The sequence below is a fragment of the Saimiri boliviensis genome, chromosome 2 (assembly GCF_048565385.1).
Source record: "Saimiri boliviensis isolate mSaiBol1 chromosome 2, mSaiBol1.pri, whole genome shotgun sequence".
Taxonomy (NCBI): Eukaryota; Metazoa; Chordata; class Mammalia; order Primates; family Cebidae; genus Saimiri; species Saimiri boliviensis.
Genome location: NC_133450.1, coordinates 53,621,801 through 53,641,926, shown reverse-complemented (window position 1 = coordinate 53,641,926; position 20,126 = coordinate 53,621,801). Strand labels below are relative to the sequence as shown.

At 35.6% G+C, this 20,126-nt stretch overlaps 1 protein-coding gene and 1 non-coding gene across 3 annotated transcripts in view; both read right to left on the bottom strand.

Annotated features, from left to right (window-relative positions):
• Positions 1-20,126, bottom strand: part of SCFD1 (sec1 family domain containing 1) — a 100,415-nt gene that overhangs the window by 29,528 nt on the left and 50,761 nt on the right. Inside the window, exons 15-20 of one of the 2 annotated variants that reach the window (XM_074393286.1) lie at positions 19,034-19,130; positions 13,198-13,268; positions 10,876-10,955; positions 6,761-6,823; positions 4,763-4,822; positions 4,574-4,649 (exon numbers count right to left, since the gene is read on the bottom strand). In XM_074393286.1, coding sequence (XP_074249387.1) covers positions 4,777-4,822; positions 6,761-6,823; positions 10,876-10,955; positions 13,198-13,268; positions 19,034-19,130 — 357 coding nt within the window. In that variant the 3' untranslated portion in view covers positions 4,574-4,649; positions 4,763-4,776. Of the gene's footprint in view, positions 1-4,573; positions 4,650-4,762; positions 4,823-6,760; positions 6,824-10,875; positions 10,956-13,197; positions 13,269-19,033; positions 19,131-20,126 lie in introns of those variants that run through there. The other variant, XM_003924232.4, reaches the window with a different exon arrangement.
• LOC120364206 (U1 spliceosomal RNA) lies at positions 12,330-12,493 on the bottom strand. The gene has a single exon (XR_005579542.1). It is a non-coding gene; the product is annotated as a U1 spliceosomal RNA (small nuclear RNA).

Here is a 20,126-nt window from a genome sequence, read left to right as displayed (position 1 = left end):
CTTCTGTAAGGGAATGCTTTTCTTGAAGGCAGTTATTAGCCAAGTAAAGAATTAGATGGCATGTGTGGACACTGGAAGCTTTGGAGATGAGAGATGTATCAAGGATAGAAGGGTGGAAAGTTGCCAGTGAAGTGAAGCTAGAAGAGGAAATAAGATGGGCTGTTTCTTTCCAAAATTCAAAATTATAAACCAGAAAGGGATCTATACAGAGTGAATCTTATACCCTTATCTTACAGATAAATTTACAAAATCATCTCATGTTATGGCAATAAAATAAAGAAAACAAGATGATGTGAACTCAGTAAGATACATCTATCCCTCTGTCACTTACTATCCATTCCCCTACATTGCTTTAAAGTAAGTCTCCAATATACAATCAATAAATCTCTTCTGCAGATTTATTGAGGTATGACTAACAAATAAATTGTATATATTTTAGGTGTACAACATGATGTTTTGATACATGTATTTGTTAGGAAATTACTACACAACTTGATATCCAGTCAACCATCTCCCAGGCTCAAGTGATCCTCCCACCTCAGCATCCCAAGCATGTGCCACCATGCCCAGCTAATTTTTCTGTATTTTTTTGTAAAGACGGGCTTTTGCCATGTTGCCCAGGCTGGTCTTGAATGCTTAGGTTCAAGCAATCTACTTGCATTGGCCTCCTAAATGGGATTACAGGTGTGAGCCACTGTGCCTGGCATAAAAAGTCATGTTTTACAGTTTTCTTGTTCAAATCATAATCTTAAGGGCCAAACACTGCAATTGTGTCTCTGAAGTCCTATTTTAATCTATGGATTTTCACTGCTTGTAATTTATGTGTTGTTAATTTATTTTTAAAGGAGGGATTATATTTGCCACAGGCCAAAGAAAGTGAAATAGAAGTCTAAAATTTTGTAACTTTGTGCTACATTTTTCATCTTCACATTCTTGTACAATTATCCTCATACAAATAGATTCCAAATCTGTGAATAACATTCAACTGGTTGTATGTGATAGCTGATACCTGTGACGCACAAAACTTATGCTGCCCATAAAACAAGGTATAAAAAGCTCTTTTAAGTGACCTAGAAAACTTGATGTGGCTAATTCTAATTTATTTACAGTTTAAATTGTTTATTCAGATAAAAAGATCCAAAACAATATTTAGAAATTTAAGAGGCATAAATTATTCATAATATTCCAAGAGTGAAACAGAACTGATCTGCAGAAGTATCTTCTTTGATACCTCTTACTTCTCAGTTCCCAAACTGCCCAAGACCTTCCACCAGAGTACCTCTAAATTTTAGAATATAAGGGTAATAGAGCTTTAAAATGGATTTCTCTGAATTTACGTATTTCTAGAGTAAGAGACTCTTTACTCAAGGATAATTTGGTAATATTTATTAAGAACAATTAGAAATGTCCACACTCTTGATTCTAGATTTCAATCCTGGCAATTTGTCATGTGGGCAGAAGTAATCAGAGATGACAGAAAAACTAACATTTAAAGCTCAGATAAGCCTGAGTACCATATATTTCAGTATGATATATTTTTTCTCTTTTTAAAGAACAACAACAAAAAAGAGTATATGCAACTATATATTATATGACTATTTTTTTACTTGATAATATAAAATGAATCATTCCTACCCCCGTCAATACCTATTTCCTCTAATTCTAACTTTCTGTTTTTTTCAAACGGCATGGCTCTTCTGGTAGTGGTGGCAAAAATATTAAACAGATGGGGTAACCACGGATCATTTCAAATTTTACTTTTGTGAGAAACTGCCTATGTCAAATCGGTACGTTATTTGCAATTAAAAAAAGAGCTATGAGATCATGAAGAATTATTTTACATTTTGTGCACTCCAAATAAAATAAACTTTTGTGTTAGCACAATAAAATATTTAAGAATTAACCATTTTAGATGTCTTTTGTAGGTATCACAGGGGATACATACCATGTGACTCTAAGGTAGTAAGTTCAAAAACAAACCATGATTAATCTAAAGGTTAAAGTCTGTAATTTCTAAATACTATGAGTTATACCCTATAAGGAATACTTTGTTTAGGGAATCTTAGTATTGGAATTTACTTCTAACAGTAACATGTTAAGAAAAATATATAATTCTCCTTAAAAATAAACTACATATTGTTAGGTAATAGCCAGCCTATTTAGCAACAGGCAGACGTTACCTTAGAAGTTGGTGGTCCCCCTTTGTCTCATACAACAAAATCATTTTGTCCACAGTTGATGATAACTAAGAAAGGGCCCAGGCTAAACTGCAAAGTATAGCTCATTTGTCTCGAATGTGCCCAAACGTCCTACTGTGCCTTTTCACATATAGTCTAAGAGGGTGAAGATAAGCTGATTCTGGGCAGTACGTGAACGAGTAAGAAAAAGCAGGTTAAGTATTTGGTAGTAGCTCCTTACCAGGGGGTAGAATGAGGGGGACTGACAATAATTTCTAAAAGGGATAATGAGGCCCAGCACAGTGGCTCATACCTATAATCCCAGCACTTGAGGCTGAGGTGGGAGGATCACTTCAGCCTAGGAGTTCAAGAACAGCCTGGATGACATAGAGAAACTCCATCTCTACAAAATATACAAAGATTAGCAAAGAGTGGCGGTGTGTGACTGCAGTCCCAGCTAGCACCACTGCACTCCAGCCTGGGCAAGAGAGTGAGACACTGTCTCAGAAAAAAAGAAAAAGTGAACTTACTAAACCACAAATAAAGATAATGTATATAAAATACCAAGGTAAACATTATAAGAAAGATAAAAAGTATGGAAGAAAGAAAAGATCTTATTTTTTCTGAATACAGGTAAATAAACAATATTCAGATCTGAATAACTGATTCTTTTGATTTGGCCCTTAAAATCCTTCTCGTTGCAAACTGGGTTTCTATGGTAAAATATTATCTCAGATTTGCCTTAAAATATTCCAATAAAAGTAAATAAACACAAATGGGATAGATGAAACAAGAATGGATATTGACTTTATTGAAGGACTCAGGAGAGTTTGATAATGCATATTTGAAAATTTCCAAAATTAAAGTAAAAACATATCTTTTGAAAAGATAGCTCATGAATTAATAGTGACTGAAGCAGAATATGTATATATTAGAATAGAAAAAACACAGAAACAAAAGTCATTTAAAAGTCTCCTATATATAAAACAAAGGACTAAAAGAAATAAAATGTGAAATCAAGGTACAATTTTTTTATTATCCCCAAATATAAATTCTATTTAAAATATTTTGTGCCAGGCGCGGTGGCTCATGCCTGTAATCCCAGCACTTTGGGAGGCTGAGATGGGCGGATCACGAGATCAAGAGATCAAGACCATCCTGGCCAACATGGTGAAACCCCGTCTCTCCTAAAAAAATACAAAACTCAGCTGGGCGTGGTGGTGCCCTGTAGTCCCAGCTACTTGGGAGGCTGAGGCAGGAGAATTGCTTGAACCCGGGAGGTGGAGGTTGCAGTGAGCTGAGATGATGCCACTGCACCCAGCGTGGCGCCTGGCAACAGAGCAAGACTCTGTCTCAAAAAAGAAAAAAAAAAACCACACACACACACACACACACACACATACACACACATTTTGTTTAGTCCAACTTACATAGGACTTTAGTTAAATTCATTAGCTTATTAATATTCTCTGACCATATGTTAAAAGAAATGTTAGTCATTATGTAGCTCACTATTCTAATTAGGTTACTTTCAACAATCTGATGGTAAAGAAAAATCAAAATGTAAGTCAAGTCCAAATCCAAATGAGCAAATTTTTTAAAAAAAGTATAAAATTACAGAGCTCTGAGCTACACAAATAAAAATACCCTCAGAGTCTTAAATATACTAATAAAGAACTCCTTGATTTCTAATGCAGGAACAGAAAACCAAATACTGCATGGGAGCGCAAAAATAACACATGGACACAGGGAACGGAACAACACACACCAGGGCCTGTGGGGTAGAAGGGAAGGCGGAGCAGGGAGAGCATTAGGGAAGAGAGTTAACGCATCTAGGCTTAATATCTAGGTGATCAGTTGATCTGTGCAGTAAACCACCATGATACATGCTTACCTATCTAACAAACTTGTACAACCTGCACATGTAACTCAGAACTTAAAAAAAAGGCCGGGCGCGGTGGCTCAAGCCTGTAATCCCAGCACTTTGGGAGGCTGAGGCGGGTGGATCACGAGGTCAAGAGATCGAGACCATCCTAGTCAACATGGTGAAACCCCATCTCTACTAAAGATAAAAAAATTAGCTGGGCATGGTGGCACATGCCTGTAATCCCAGCTACTCAGGAGGCTGAGACAGGAGAATTGCCTGAACCCAGGAGGCGGAGGTTGCGGTGAGCCGAGATCGCGCCATTGCACTCCAGCCTGGGTAACAAGAGCAAAACTCCGTCTCAAAAAAAAAAAAAAAATAAATAAAGAACTTAAAAAAAAAAGGACTCCTTGATTTTATTTGATTCCTATTTATTACTTGAATAAATTCAGAAGTTGCTTTACTTGAGGAGTTAGCCTGTCGGCATTTATGTTTAAAAGTTACGGGTATGTCTTCTAATAAGTATACTTACTTGCTGTTTCAAAACCAGGTTCTTCACTCCTTCCATCACAAACTGTGATCCTGTATTCATGACTCGTGATAAGAGACTAGATGGGGGCAAAAGAGAAGGACCATACTAAGTACAAACTGCCTCTCCAATCTGTTACAGATAAAATATTTGCCTGATTACACACCACATGCTGATGCTTGCTGTACCTACCACCTTTGTTTTCACTAAACAGAAGGGTCTTGAGAATTTCTGCTGCCATGGGTACCACTGCTGCAATTTTATTTAACAATAAAATAGTAATAAAATACTCTGATTAGTCAATAATGCTTAAAAAATATAAAAATAAAAAGCTGCCCTCAAAATAAACATCTTAATTTCCTAGTCTTAGCTATAGCTTTTTTTTGCAAGTTATAATTTGAAGAGAATTCCTTGACTTCTTGATTGTCTAATGCTAAAAAAACCAATTTAAAGATAGTAACTTGGACAACTTGCTTTAGGAGTTCAAGCCACATCAACATATTAAAAATATATATGCCAATAAGTATTATGAGTAGGTCAAACATCACTGTGTTCTCGTACATTAGCAGCTGGATCCAATCCTACATTGTATATTCTCTCCCCATCTCTATACATAAAATCTATCATATAAAAATGTGAAACACAACAGACTTAGTGAATTTTGCCTCTACTCTGAAGAATGTTGTTTAAATTTTAAACAACAACAACAACAAAACACCAGTAAGTGACTTGCCATACTGGGTTTCTATCTGTGGTTCAAACAGTCTCCCATATGGAATTAGAGGATGTTTTGTGGGACAGGATAGTAATCCTGCATTAAAATCCCAGAAGTCTAGGGGGACAGCTTTTAAATCACCCAAGATTTTCTTTTATAACACATTTATCAAAACCCAAACTGCAAAATCATAAGAAATCTAATAGGCTTTAATGTTCAATAAGATTTTTAAGGGATGAAACTGAAAAGTCTGTTTTATTAAATACATGGAAGTAATTTTCCAAAAATATTTTCCTTTTCCTCATCTTGTCCTTACTCCCCTCTAAAATGAAGAGATGGACAGGATAAAAATCTTTTCATTAACAGAAGCAAGAGAAAGTAATCCTTGTTGGAATGAGTGGCCCTGGGGCGATTCCTGGCACCAGGCAACTCCTCGGGGACGCGCTAACCTGCGCAGCACTGTCTGAAGGTGAGGCCAGCTGGATTCCTTTTGCCAAGTATTTCTAAGGCTGAGTGCTTTTGTTTTTGGAAATTGTTTCATTAAAACCAGTTGCTTAGTGTGGGGCTAGGATAAACCGGTTTTCCTCTGGCTTTGTGCTTTTGTTTTAGCTCTAAAAAATAAGCTAGGAATTGGAAACTTGTATGGTACCAAAAGAGTAGTCAGAATTACCTTTTCAGATTCTTTGAAAATCACACATACTCCATTGGGGTCTCTGGAGTAAGATGTCATACCCAGCCTGAAGACTTCCTATAATTTAGCACTCCTTGAATCTATCCTGAAGCTAGGCCTAGCTTCAAGTCTATATTAGTTATCAACACTGATATTAAAATAGTTTTAACCTTCTAATGTTTTCTGAAAATGAAAAATGTATGTTATAATAACAAACAGGCATATGAACAAAAACCATTTAGAAGAAAATATTTGTAGAAAATCTGGAAAATAAAAGCACCCAAAAGAAAAACTACTTTACCCCTTGAAATTACCCACTATTAACATTTAGTTGTATGTCATTTCAGCTATGCATTTAAATGTACGTATGCATATACTCATCCACAAAGATACACACAGATGGATAAATGGATAAATATGATCATACCGTAAAAAATGTCATCTAAGTTTCAGCTCATACCATGTAAAGATATTAACTTACATTTTAAAGTGAGAATTTGAACGTGCCCAACACTAAAAAATGATAAATGTTTGAGGTGATTGATATGCTAATTACTCTGATTGGCTAATTATACATGGTGTGTATTATCACACTGTATTCCATAAATATATATAATTATTACATGTCAATGAAGAATAATTCAAAAAATAGAAAAAAAAATGAAGAACTTAAGCCATCTAAATGTCACCAAAGGCATAGTGACATTTTCCACATTCAGAGTGTTAGACACTGTGTTTTTATGGTATGAAAGTCTAAGTAAGGTTTTGAGTACAAAGGTGCAACAGAATTATTAAAAATACTTACCCCATTGATTTAGTGGTAGTGCTGCCATAGCTGGCAGGAGCTGAGGCCATCTTGGTAAAAGCCCTATGAAATAAGGAAGTTGTACTTAAAAGCTAAATTAGAGCTAACACGGTGTCACGGTATTAAAATATCTATTGACTTCTATGATGCAGATATTTTCTGAAAAGAGAATTTTTCAACAAATATAACTGCAGTATAATTAGTACTAAAACACTGAAATGATTGATATTATTTTTTGAGACAAGATCTCACTCTGTCACTCAGGCTGGAATGCAGTGGTGCCATCATGGCTCACTGCAGCCTTGACCTCTCAGGCTCAAGTGGTCCTCCCACCTTAGCCTCTCAAAGTGTTGGGATTACAGGTGTGAACCACTGCGCCCAGCCTGAAATTCTTAAAAAAGCACAAATGCGTTGGGTTTCCAAATTTCTTATTTTCCTTCTTTTCTATCCGATCATTAAAAAAAAAAAAAAAAAAAGAACTAATGTAGAGACTCGATGACTTAAAAGAACAAACACATAATAATTTAGTCCTTTTATTTTTCCTTAGATTCTATGCTCCCTTGTTTCCAGATACATGCCTTTGCTCATGCTGTCCTTTAGTGAGTATAAATTCACTACCTTCTTCAATAGAAACAGTACTTTTCCGTTTAAGACGAAGTTCAAAACCACTTTCTTTGTTAAAGAAAACTCTACCACTCAATGATTTTTCCCTTTAGTTACATTCTATACCACAGATTTTTATACTTAATTGCACATAGTTGTTAATTTTCAACTCTTTCTAAATGTCCAGAATCATCAATCTAAACAATACGATTGATGAAGGGTGGGCAAAAAGATGGCATTCAGATGTGCCTTAAAAAGTATCTTCTGAGCTGGGTGCGGTGGCTCACGCCTGTAATCCCAGCACTTTGGGAGGCTGAGGCGGGTGGATCACGAGGTCAAAAGATCAAGACCATCCTGGTCAACATGGTGAAACCCCATCTCTACTAAAAATACAAACAAATTAGCTGGGCATGGTGGCGCATGCCTGTAATCCCAGCTACTCAGGAGGCTGAGGCAGGAGAATTGCCTGAACCCAGGAGGCGGAGGTTGCGATGAGCCAAGATTGCGCCATTGCACTCCAGCCTGGGTAACAAGAGGAAACTCCGTCTCAAAAAAAAAAAAAAAAAATATATATATATATATATATATATATATATATATATATATATATATATTCTGAGAATATTTTCATTGTACAGAATCCAGAAAACATAAAATGCATAAAATGCTCCCAGAATAATCCTACCACTTTAAGATAACCCCTGTTAAGATGTTGGTGTATAGTCTTCTAATCTTAGGACATATATCTATTTAATACATATGATTCATAAACCAAAATTAGCATCATATTGTATATACTGTTTTAGAAAACATGTTAGTAGCACACCATAAACATTTTATGCCAATCAATATTCATAATGATTCTTATTTTAAATGTGTTGCAACATTTAAAATAAGAAGTACCTAAAGAAAAAAAGAATACCTAACGAAAATTTTGTAAGGGAAAAAATGTAAATTGTTAAGATGCGGTAGTAGAAATGCTAAAAATGTTCAATTTCAATCTTGACAAAATCTGCCAATAATACCCGTAGAGAAATCCCAAACAAAAATTTCAGTCTTGTTCAGAAAGAAGGATGTGAATCAGCAGTGGATTAGAATTTCTGCATTAACAACAACGAAAATAGCTTTTCACTAGAAACAGTATCTAAAGAACAAAGAAGCGTTAAATAAATAACAGTACATTTATATAGTTTAATACCATGCAAACAGTAAATACTTCCACAAACTGGCATGATGAAAGTTATTAAGAAATAGAATACAAAACTCTAAAAATGATTTCCCAGTTTTAAGAAATATCTGGCCAGATGCAGTGGTGCACACCTGTATTCCTAGCTACTAAAGAGGCTGAAGTGGAAGGATCATAAGCCAAGGAGTGTGAGGTTACAGTGAGCAATGGCTGTATCACTACACTGCAGCCTGGGTGGCAGAGCAAGATCTCCAGAAAAAAAATCTGTCACATGCATAGAGAATGAAAGGATATACGCTAATGTTTACTTGTAGTGCAGGACAGTGAGAATACAGGTAAATTTTTATTTTCTTTATACCATTCTGAGTTTTCTAAAATTTTCATCAATAAACCACTATGATTTATAATTGGAAAAAAAACACATTACAAATTAGAGACAAATATTTCGAAAAATAATGCCCAAGACTGCCTTTCTCCATATATCTCTAAGCAGTAATTATGGAGCTCCAAGTAAATCATAATATAAAAAGAATGAACATATGTGTGTAACTGTACATATAGGCTGAGCATCCCTAATCAGAAAAATCTGAAATGCTCCAAAATACGAGACTTTCTGAATGCTGCCATGATGCCACAAGTAGAAAATTCCACACCTGATCTTGTGTCAGGTTGCAATCCAAATGCACAAATTAAGAATATTGATAAATTTATCTTTGGGCTATGTACGTAACATGCATATGAGACATTAATCAATTTTTGATTTAGACTTGGGTCCCATACCCAAGATACCTCATTACATATATGCAAATATTCCAAAATCTGAAAAAATCCAAAATCCAAAACATGGTTGCTAACATTTTTGATAAGGGGGACTCAACCTGTATTATAAAAATTCGGAAAGTTTTCAGTTTTCCTTTTAAACAAAGGTTTGTTGTGTATTTTTTTTTTCTTTCTTATTACAAGAACACAAACAAAAGTAAGTCTGAAAAGTCAAAAGTATAGATAATAAAAAGCACTCATAATCTCACCATTCAAGATAACCACTGTTAATAATTTGGTATAATTCTCTTGCTATGCTTATTTTTTGACATAATTGAGATCAGAAAGCATATTTAATCTTTTAGTCTTAAAAAATATTTTAAAAACGATTTTGAGGATAATAGTTTTTGTAGAAAAATTCAGAAAATAAAGAAAAGCACCCAAAAGGAAAAAAATTCTACCACCTGGAGTTATCTCCTATTAACATGTAGTTGTATTCCATTTCAAATCTGTAATTAAATGCTTGTATGTGTATGCTTATATGAACTCATACATATGAATGAATACATGGATAAATAGGGCTCATACTGTAAAAAATGTCATTTAAGTTTTGGCTCAAATGCAACTACCTAGATGCTTTCCCTGATCTCCTAAGCCAATTTAGGCATCACAGCCAGCAGGTTAAAATCTTATCATTTAGTTTTATTTATGTAATTTAACATGGTTTAACATTATTCTGTTCATTTATTTGCTTATTTGTTAATTGTTTTCTCAACACAAATGTAAATTCATTGGCAGGTTGGGCCTTCTTTATCATGCTCACTATTAGGAAATATTTATCAAACAAATTCAATGAAGATTGTTGTAAATTATTATATTTTTTACTTTACAGTATAACATGAACATTTCCCAATGTCATTAAGTAAGCCTTCTGATTTTTAATGACTCAACTGTATTTATGTTGCAGAAATACCACAATGCACTTACTAATAGTACTGCTAGACATTTAGGTTGCTTTTAAAAATTTCATTATTACAACTGTGTCTAAAATCTTAGCACTGCAATTGCACCTTTGGGATAAATCCTTAAGAGAAGTACTAGGTCAGAGCTATTTTTAAAGAACTCTTTATACCATCCAGAAAAATTGTGACAACTTATATTCTTAATAGCAGAGTATGAAATGCACAAATTAATTTTCCTGTATGTTTAGCATGATATTTTCAAAATGTTTGCAATATGTTAATCTGCATTTCTTTAATTACTAGTTAAATTAAAATTTCCTCTTACTGCTTTAGAGACATTTGACTTCAGGCATTTCAGTCTTTGACTTTCTCACCTTACCAGTAAAGAAACTCTAAAGCTTGCCCAGGAAAGAAGGGCATCACTGTTTTATATAATTTAAGTTGTAAACAGGGTGGTCTAGATAAGGAGATATTTATGCCACTGGAATATATAAAACCACCAAGGCACTGGTCCAATTTTCTTGTTAGCATTCCCATTTTCTTGGGAAAGAAGCCTCAATTGTACTCTTTAAATGACAGGAATTAAAGAAGAAAATAAAACTTACTTCCACTGTTTGATATACTGTAAAGGATTAAGGTTGCATCCTGCATCAGTTAATGCTTTTTTATATTGCTCCAAATCAGCCTGAAATAAGAAAAGAACTATATGACAAAAATTTTTACTTTCATGAAAGATGTTATTTGTTGCCATTTGATTAATTAAAAAGTAAGACCAAAGGCACGAGTTTAAATTCTTGGTACCCAAGTACAGTGATGTCTTAAATGAGTACCCAAGTGAGTACCCAAGACAAAAAAATCACATATAATGAAAATTACCTTTAAGAGGCTCCCAAATCACCTACTAAAGTACATTACTTTTTAATCTCTCAGTAATTCCAACCAAGTTATTTTTTCCTTTACTGCTGGAATAGACTGCTTTTCCTTGGGACATGCACTGAATGAATGATTTGGTTTGACCAAGAATATTTCTAAACCAGAAACACAAGGGGAATGACACCAACTGAGGGCAGATTTGGGTTTCTCATCTCATTTTCATTCTAGGGTCCAGATTCATGAACTGGACAACAGGTGTCCTGAACTCTTAAAATTGTTGCTTTTTTTTTTTCACTCTTCCTTATTCTTTATTTCCTGATAAGTCTAGCTGAATTTGTGTAACTTAAAGGAGCCTATTTTAATGATCACTTAAATTTATGAAAAGACATAAGCCTTACCAAAAGTAAATAAAAATAATGTGATTCAGTGAATAGTAAATTAAGTTTTAAAAATCACATATTCTTAAGAAAAATACTTTAATTAGGCTACTAGAACTCCTGAGATATAAAGGTAAACACTTGTTGATAGAGAATTTTTTTTTTTTTGAGATGGAATTTCATTCTTGTCATCCATCCTGGAGTGCAGTGGCGTGACCTGGGCTCACCGCAACCTCTGCCTCCCTGGTTGCCTCAGCCTCCTGAGTTGCTGGGATTACAGGTGTGCACCACCACACCTGGCTAATTTTTGTATTTTTAGTAGAGATGGGGTTTCACCATGTTGGTCAGGCTGGTCTCAAACTCCTGACCCTCCTGACCTCAGGTGATCATCTCACCTTGGCCTGAAAGAGATATTTCTTAAAAAAAAAAACAAAAACAAAAAAACACCCAACACTTTCTTACAAAATTAGAAGTGAAGATCTGTGTTCCCCAGGTAAAGCGGAATGGCCGAGAACAAATATTTGGTTTAGTTGTAATATGTTGAAGATTTTTGACCAACAGAAACCTGTCAATTTACCAGATATTAAAAACAATAATTGCTACCAGTAAAGAATGAAGCTTAGAACAGACAGCCACATTCTAAATGTCATCTTGAGGTTCCTATGCTTCCTGTTCATCCAGTAAAACTATACACAGTTAACATTAGAGTCAACGGTCTCTAACCCAGCAAGAAGTCTGATACCAAAATCACTACTTTTATAGAATAGACAATGTATTTTCTATTTTTATTTATTTATTTATTTTTATAATAGGGGAAAGCACGAACGCAGTCCCCCACTACCACAAATTATGCAGTCGAGTTTCCCACATTTGGGGAAATCGCAGGGGTCAGCACATCAGGAGTGCAATGGATAAGCCTCACCCCGGGAAAACCACCTTCGCGATCATGGTATCTCCCCTGCCAGGTAAGTATTGACAATGTATTTTCTACATAGGACATTCGTTTTAAAACAATTTAAAGATAAGATCAACCTTTCAAAAGGCACAACAAATCTGATAAACTTAGTTTAGAATAGTTATTTTCCAAAAATAAGAAGTTTGACCACTTGAATTCAGTTCACATTCCAACAACTTAAAAGTAGTCAGATGTTTCACAGGTAGTTTCCCCAGGTAACAATAAAAGTTGCTATAAAATACAGCAGTACATAGAAGCAACCTTAACAAGTTACTTTTCTTTCATTTATTTTATTTCATTTTATTTGAGATGGAATGTTGCTCTGGTGCCCAGATTGGAGTGCAGTGGTGCAATCTTGGTTTACTGCAACCTCTGCCTCCCGGGTTCAAGCAATTCTCCTGCCTCAGCCTTCCCAATAGCTGAGATTACAGGCATACGCCACCATGCTTGGCTAATTTTTGTATTTTTAGTAGAGATGGGGTTTCGCCATGTTGCCCAGACTAGTCTCAAACTCCTGAGCTCAAAGTGATGTGCCTGCTTCAGTCTCCCAAAGTAGTGGGATTACAGGCGTGTGCCACCAAGCCTGGCTGTTTTTCTTTTAAAGAAAAGAATGAAGTAAATATTTAGCTACAGTGATTTTTACTTCTGTTTTTAAAATTTGAATTGTAGTAGTCTATAAACAAGTATTCCCTTTCCTCCCAATAACTGAATAATGGACATACCTCAGAGGGTGCTTGCTGTGTACTTATATAATAGATAAGAAACAACCTCATTTTATCTTCTGGAGTTCCTGCTGCATAGGGGAAAAGAGGTTAAAAAAGATTTTCATAATTGTGGTTATTATGTATTATAGTCAACACAAGTATGTTACATTTCAAGGGATATATAAATGTGACAAAACAAAACATGGCTCTTAACTGAGTTAAGGTAACAGGCACTATAATTACAACCATGTAAAATACAGATATGGAAAAGATTAAATGAGGTGGGATTAGAGGATTATCATTCTTTGTGTGTGATTATGGGAGCCTCTCTATTGTATCTTCCAAACTGTGTATAATGTTGGGATTTCCCTTTTAGATGTAAACTCACAATGAAACGAAAGGATATAAGTAGGGTAACCATATAATTCTAAAACAGGAAACTTTTGAGGTGGCAAAAGGGGTGCCAGTAACAATTACATAAGAATAACTGGTATGAAAGTGGGACTATCCTGGGTAACCAGATGTATGGTCACCCTAGGAATGGGGTTATGAAACTTTTCTGGCTAAACAAAATCATCTATCTGAGCCTAAAGCCATACTTCTCAAACTGGGGCCCCTAAATAAACATGTTTCTGAAGGCTTTTATATTACTATAAGGATAGGAAAACCATATATTTTTATTAAAAAAGTATTGTCATATGATGTAGAATATATTTGCCTCAAATTTTAAGACAAAACATACGATTTCAAAGAAATTTCTTGTTTGCAGTGCTCTGAGTTACTACTCTTATCATCCAAAGCCCAAGTCCAGAGAAACTCATTTACTGTCTGTTCTACCATGTGCGCTTTGGCAGAAATGCGATAAAGCACTGATGTTAACAAATAACAATATTCAGTCTCACTTCAAAGTGTATCCTAAGACGCAAGAACTCAGAACTGCTGTATTTTATTATAGGATAAAAACTAGTTGATTGTTTTTCAAAACATGATGATTTTTTATGATTTGTAACACTAAAACTCATTTTCAAATTATCCTTACTCCCTGAATATGACGAAGAACGGTAAAACAAAGATCAATAGTAAGTTCTCTAAAGTTCTCATGTTTACAAATAAATACTGTATCTGGGGCATTTTGAGTATTAGGTTCTGAGACTCCTGGTCCTGTTAAATCCTAGGACAATGCTGATATTTTTGTTTTAGCAGGTTATTAGCCTGAAGGAGTACAGGCTAATGTTCCTACCAGTCTTCCGTGGTTATTCTTCCATCATTAATTCTATTTTCAAAATCTTTTGCAGTGCTACTGGATCTGTCCCACTAACCAGTGGTCAATCTGGGGACTGGCAGGTAGTCTTCTAGCCCTTCACCTCTCAGTTTTTGAAATGCTGTTTAGGATCAGCTTCATACATGTGCAGTTCAGGGGTAAACCCAGGAATTCATGACCAACTTCACAAGGTTGCTTTCCTGAGCTCCATCCTCTCCACAATCTCCCTGGTACTTTCCCATTTCCTTGGCTTTCTTTTTTTGGTGCTGCAGATAGAAAGCTTTGGCTTTGGTCACCCTGCTTCACTGAGCACTTCCTGCCATAACTGCTGTAACTATGACCAACCAGCTAGAGGACAAGGAGAGAAAGAGTAATGAGGCTTGTCCTACCCTCTTGGGACCATGGATCCTAATATACAAGGGGAAGGTTCCCCTCCCTCAACGTTTTAGGGGCCTGTGGGTCCCTGAGGTTGCTTTTAGCATCTTCAGCAACTAGCATAGCCTTACTTAGTTTGCTTAAAGAAGGAACAGTTCCCTTCTTCTTCAAGGGGAAACATACTTTAAAACTGCTACAGTGTTAATAACTGCCTTAAAACATCTATCTGTTATGGTTTTAAAGACCAATCTGATGGTAAGGGATGAGGAGCATACTGATGCTTATAATGACAACCACAGGGAAATCAAACTGAAATTGTTAGCATGTGTCCTTTACACCTGTGATTATTCTAAAGCCTGTAGCTACAGCCTGAAACCTCTTATCACACTTAACTCTCTCCTTTGACTGCTATTTTAAAGTCAGACTTCACTCACTGATTAATATGATGTATTTTAGAGAAAAGTTTTGAAAGCCTGGAGTTTGGAGAGCTTTTGTTCTCCCTGAAATTTTGAGAGTAAGATGCTGACCTGCTGTCCTATCACCCCCGATGTCAAAGACATTCTCTAACACAGCCTCAGTAGAACAATTAGCAAAATCTGATATTAACGTTGACACATTACATTGATGTGATATACTACATGATACATTCATTACCATTTAATCCTCAGATCCTATTTCAAGTTTTACCAATTATGTCTAGAGTATGTTTTATGGAAACAGGATCAATTTCAGAATCATGTGCCACACACAGTGTCATGCCTCTTTAGTCTTCTTCTGTATGAAGCAGTTCCTCCATTTTTCCTTGACTTGCATGGCCTTGGGTTTTTAAGACTATAGGCTGGTTTCCTCCTTGAATATGACACAATTAAGTTTTGTCTAATACTTCCTCATGATTAGATTTACATTATACCAAGACAAGACTATCACAAAAGTGATGCTGTGTTCTTTGCATTGAATCCTACTAGCCCTTTACCTCTCAGTCTTTCCTGAGCTCCTCCCTCTCCCCAATCTGCCTAGTACTATTTCCCACTATTTTATGTCTCTCGATTGACGATGTTTACTGTGATTACCTAATAAGATATTTATCAGGTTACTTTTTCTCCCTTACAGTTAATTATTTTGTGGGAAGGTATTCTGAAACTGCATTAATATCCTATGATATTTCAATTTATTCATTTATTATGTCCACATGGACTCTTAGCATTCTCTTTTATCAGTGGGCTATAATCTTTTATTATTTATTTTGATGCTCAAATTGTCATTATCTGGAGCCTCTTCAAGCTGACTTCCAGGTTCTTTTCACATGTTCCATCATTTTTGGAGTGCCTTCCTTGCCTTCTGATACAACAAAAATGTTCCAGACTCATTTTGTACTTTTGCTCCCTGCCCGCCTCTAGAATCAGCTACCTCTCTAAGGAGTCATAGTGGAAATTATATTTATAAGCAGAAATCTTTATTAGTTGGGTATTGCTGCTCTCAGTCCTTTTCAGTTGGTGGAGGTAGGGAATTCGAGTGTATACACACACACACACACACACACACACACACACACAAACACACTACATACAATCTATATTTCTATATCTGAACAAATATATAGTGAAAACGCTAACAGGGTTCATTCTAATTTCTTCCCCTTCTATATTTATAAATTCCTTCTCTGACAATGGGAAATTGGGCTTTCTTTATATTATCCAATATATTTAATGGCCAGGTGCGGTGGCTCACGCCTGTAATCCCAGCACTTTTGGAGGCCGAGCCAGGCAGATCATGAGGTCAGGAGTTCAAGATCAGGCTGGCTAAAGTGGTGAAACCCCGTCTCTACTAAAAATACAAAACATTAGCTGGGCATGGTGGCATGTGCCTGTAATCCCAGCTACTCAGGAGGCTGAGGCAGGAGAATTGCCTGAACCCAGGAGGCGGAGGTTGCGATGAGCCGAGATCACGCCATTGCACTCCAGCCTGGGTAACAAGAGCGAAACTCCGTCTCAAAAAAAACCCCAAAAAACAAAAAAACAAAAAACAAAACAAAACAAAATTAGCTGAGCATGGTGGCACATGCCTGTAATCCCAGCTACTCAGGAGGCTGAGGCAGAATTGCTTGAATCCAGGAGGTGGAGGTTGCGATGAGCGGAGGTTGTGCCATTGTACTCCAGCCTGGGCAACAGAGCAGGACCCTGTTTCAAATATATATATGTATCTCCCCTGAATATAACAAATATCCCATCTCTGCTTCCATCCCCTTGCAGCATGGATGCCCTTTTTATTTCATTTGAGCTCTGAGTTCCTGCAATGGACCCATACATATACCTAGACATATTTCTCATCCCACCTAGGCCCAAGCTGGGTTGTTCCTGTGTGGGGTCACCCTCCTCAATTTGTTAGGGCTCTCACATGCCTTGCTAGACTGCTTCCACATGCAGATGCTCTGCTTTCCTCTCCTGAACTTTGACATATAATGCTAGATTACTAATCTTCTCTTTATCCCAAGAGTGGATACCCTTAGTCATCTTGCTCAGGTTCCAATATCTTATTCTGGACCAAAGTACCAGTAGACTGCTACTTTGCATGAATGCCTACCTTGCTCTACCCTACTTAGTATCTTTAGGAATAAATCATTTGAGAAAGGGGAAAGGAAAAAGCAGGACTGACTGCCTTTTTGTCAACATGCTTTTTTTGTTTCAACTTTACTCAAAAGTTACTGTAAATAACAAGGAATAGCTCAGAAATGATGGACTTATATAACTTTGAATTTCTTTCACTGTAAAATGCATATACCTTTAAAATGCTACGTTCTCACCATAGATCTAGCTTTCTAAAAGTGTGAGCAATACTTATGGTTTCTCAGATGTTTTTATAAATAGAATCTTACTTATAAAACAGTTTAGACTTTTAAATTATTTCTGAATTTAAAATACAGTCTAAAATTCATAACAAAACAATAACCCAAAAACCATCATCATGCAGCTTGAATAGCTTATATGCAAAATGGGTCCTAGGCTTTCCATTTGTTGTGGAAAAAGCTAAGATTCAAATTCAAAATTATTCTGAAGTGATCTAAAGGTCTCTAAAGTTTAGAGAATTTCAGAGGCTAAGACTCTATGTAGATCCTACACTCTTTACAATTAAAAGCCACAATTGGTTTACATTAAAATTTTTTTTACTGTTTTTCTCTGTGGGTTTTTTTTTTTTTTTTTTGAGACAAGGTCTTGCTCTGTCATCCAGGCTGGAGTGCAGTTGCGTGATCATAGCTTACTGCAACCCCGTACTCCTAGGCTCAAGGTATCCTCCCATCTTAGCCTCCCACGTAGCTGGGCCTACATATGCATGCCACCCTGCCTGGTTAATTTTTTTCTTTCTTTTTCTATTTTGGTGTATATGGGGTATTGCTTTATTGTCTAGGCTGGTCTCAAACTCCTGGGCTCAAGAGATCCTCCTGCCTCAAGTTCCCAAAGTACTGGGATTACAGGCATGAGCCACCTGTGCCTGGCAAGTCTTTACCATTTTTAAGTGCACAGTTCAGTGGTAAAAAATACATTTATATCTTTTTGCTCCCTTCATTCCCCCATCTCTCTACCTTCCTGGCCTCTGGTAACTACCAATCAACTTTGTATCATCATGAGATCTACTTTCTAAGCTTCCACATGAGTGAGAACACGTGATATTTGTCCTTCTGTGCCTGGCTTATCTCACTTAACATATTGGTCTCCATAGATCACATTTTCTAAGTACAAATAGTTATATTTTAAGAAAATCTAACATACAAATATTTCAAGAGATTAGCCATAGAGTTCCTTTAAAAGCAAATTCCTTAAACATGTAAAACAGAATTTAGTTTTAGATACGTATTTTCAGGAAACTCAGGGTACACCAAAATAATTAGAAAGCGAATCACTTAGAGACACTTGATTTCAATGTTATACCTTCAAGTCTTCCTGGAACCAGCAGAAATTAAGCTTTACATACATTACCTTAAACAAGTGAATTATAAAAAGTGCTTAAATACTATCAAATAAAAGTTCAAGAAATGAAATACAAATCATTTTTCCACTGTAGGAACTGCTAGGTTATGAAATTTTCCCAGAAAATAGCTCATTTAATTATCTTGATATTAGCACTGTTAGGAATACAACAATTCTATTCAAAGTTTACTGAAATTGAAAATGCTGGTTTCATCAGATATGAAACTTACATTAGCCTCAAATTTATGGTACATACCATCAGGGTCTGATATTATATCTAGAAGAGATTTATCCAGAGTAGTTTTGCTCATTATTTTTTCTTCATATTCAAAATATACATCCAATTTTCTTGCCTGTTTCAAAATAAATATGAGAATACATTAATAATAAAAATACATAATGGTCTACTCACCTTGTAAGTTTCTCTTTTCTATGATCAATTTTAAGACATGTTCATTTTTTTTCTGAGACAGGTGAAAAGTACAGTTTAAAAGTACCAGGCTAAAGTTAAGCGGTACAATCTCAACTTCCCAGGCTCATGTGATCCTCCCACCTTAGCCTCATGAGTAGCTGGGACCACAGGCATGTGTCACCATGCCTGGCGAATTTTTTTCTATTTTTCATAGAGACGGGGTTTTGCTCTGTTGTGCAGGCCGGTCTTAAACTCCTGAGCTCATGCAATCTGCCCGTTTCAGCCTCCCCAAGTGCTGGGATTACAGGTGTGAGCTACTGTGCCTGGCCTTCATTTCTTAACAGAATTTAAAGTATCTTACTTTTGAACATATATTTAGTATAGAAAAAAAAAGCCAACAGATTATTTCGTTTACCATATATGATGTATAAATTCAGCAGTAATTCTGCATACCATGCAAACATTAGCAAAGATAAAAACACAATTCTTAATTATTGTATTAATTAGTAACTGGCATACAAGTCATATTGTACTCCATGCAAAATTAATGTCAGGTGGTCAAGTTATGTTTACTTTTTTAGCATGCAAATCCACATACATTCACCTTTACTAAATGTAAATTTACCTTAACTATTTTCCTTGTTTTTTTTTGAAAAAAACCTTTTCCTCATTAGTTTTCCTATTTAATATCTTAAAGTTTAAGATCATGGAAAATTAGTAAAACTTTGCTGTGTGAGACCTTTCCTAAATGAAAATTTTTTTGATTAAAATTACCCAAATAAAGTTAACATATTAAGATCCTCCAAAGTAGATAAAAATTACCAAATATCTCTTAAATTATGCTCCAGATAATATGAAAGAGCAAAGAACATTTTGTTCAAATGTTCAATTTGAACAGAATGTTCTTTGCTCTTTCATATTATTGAGGGTGTTAATA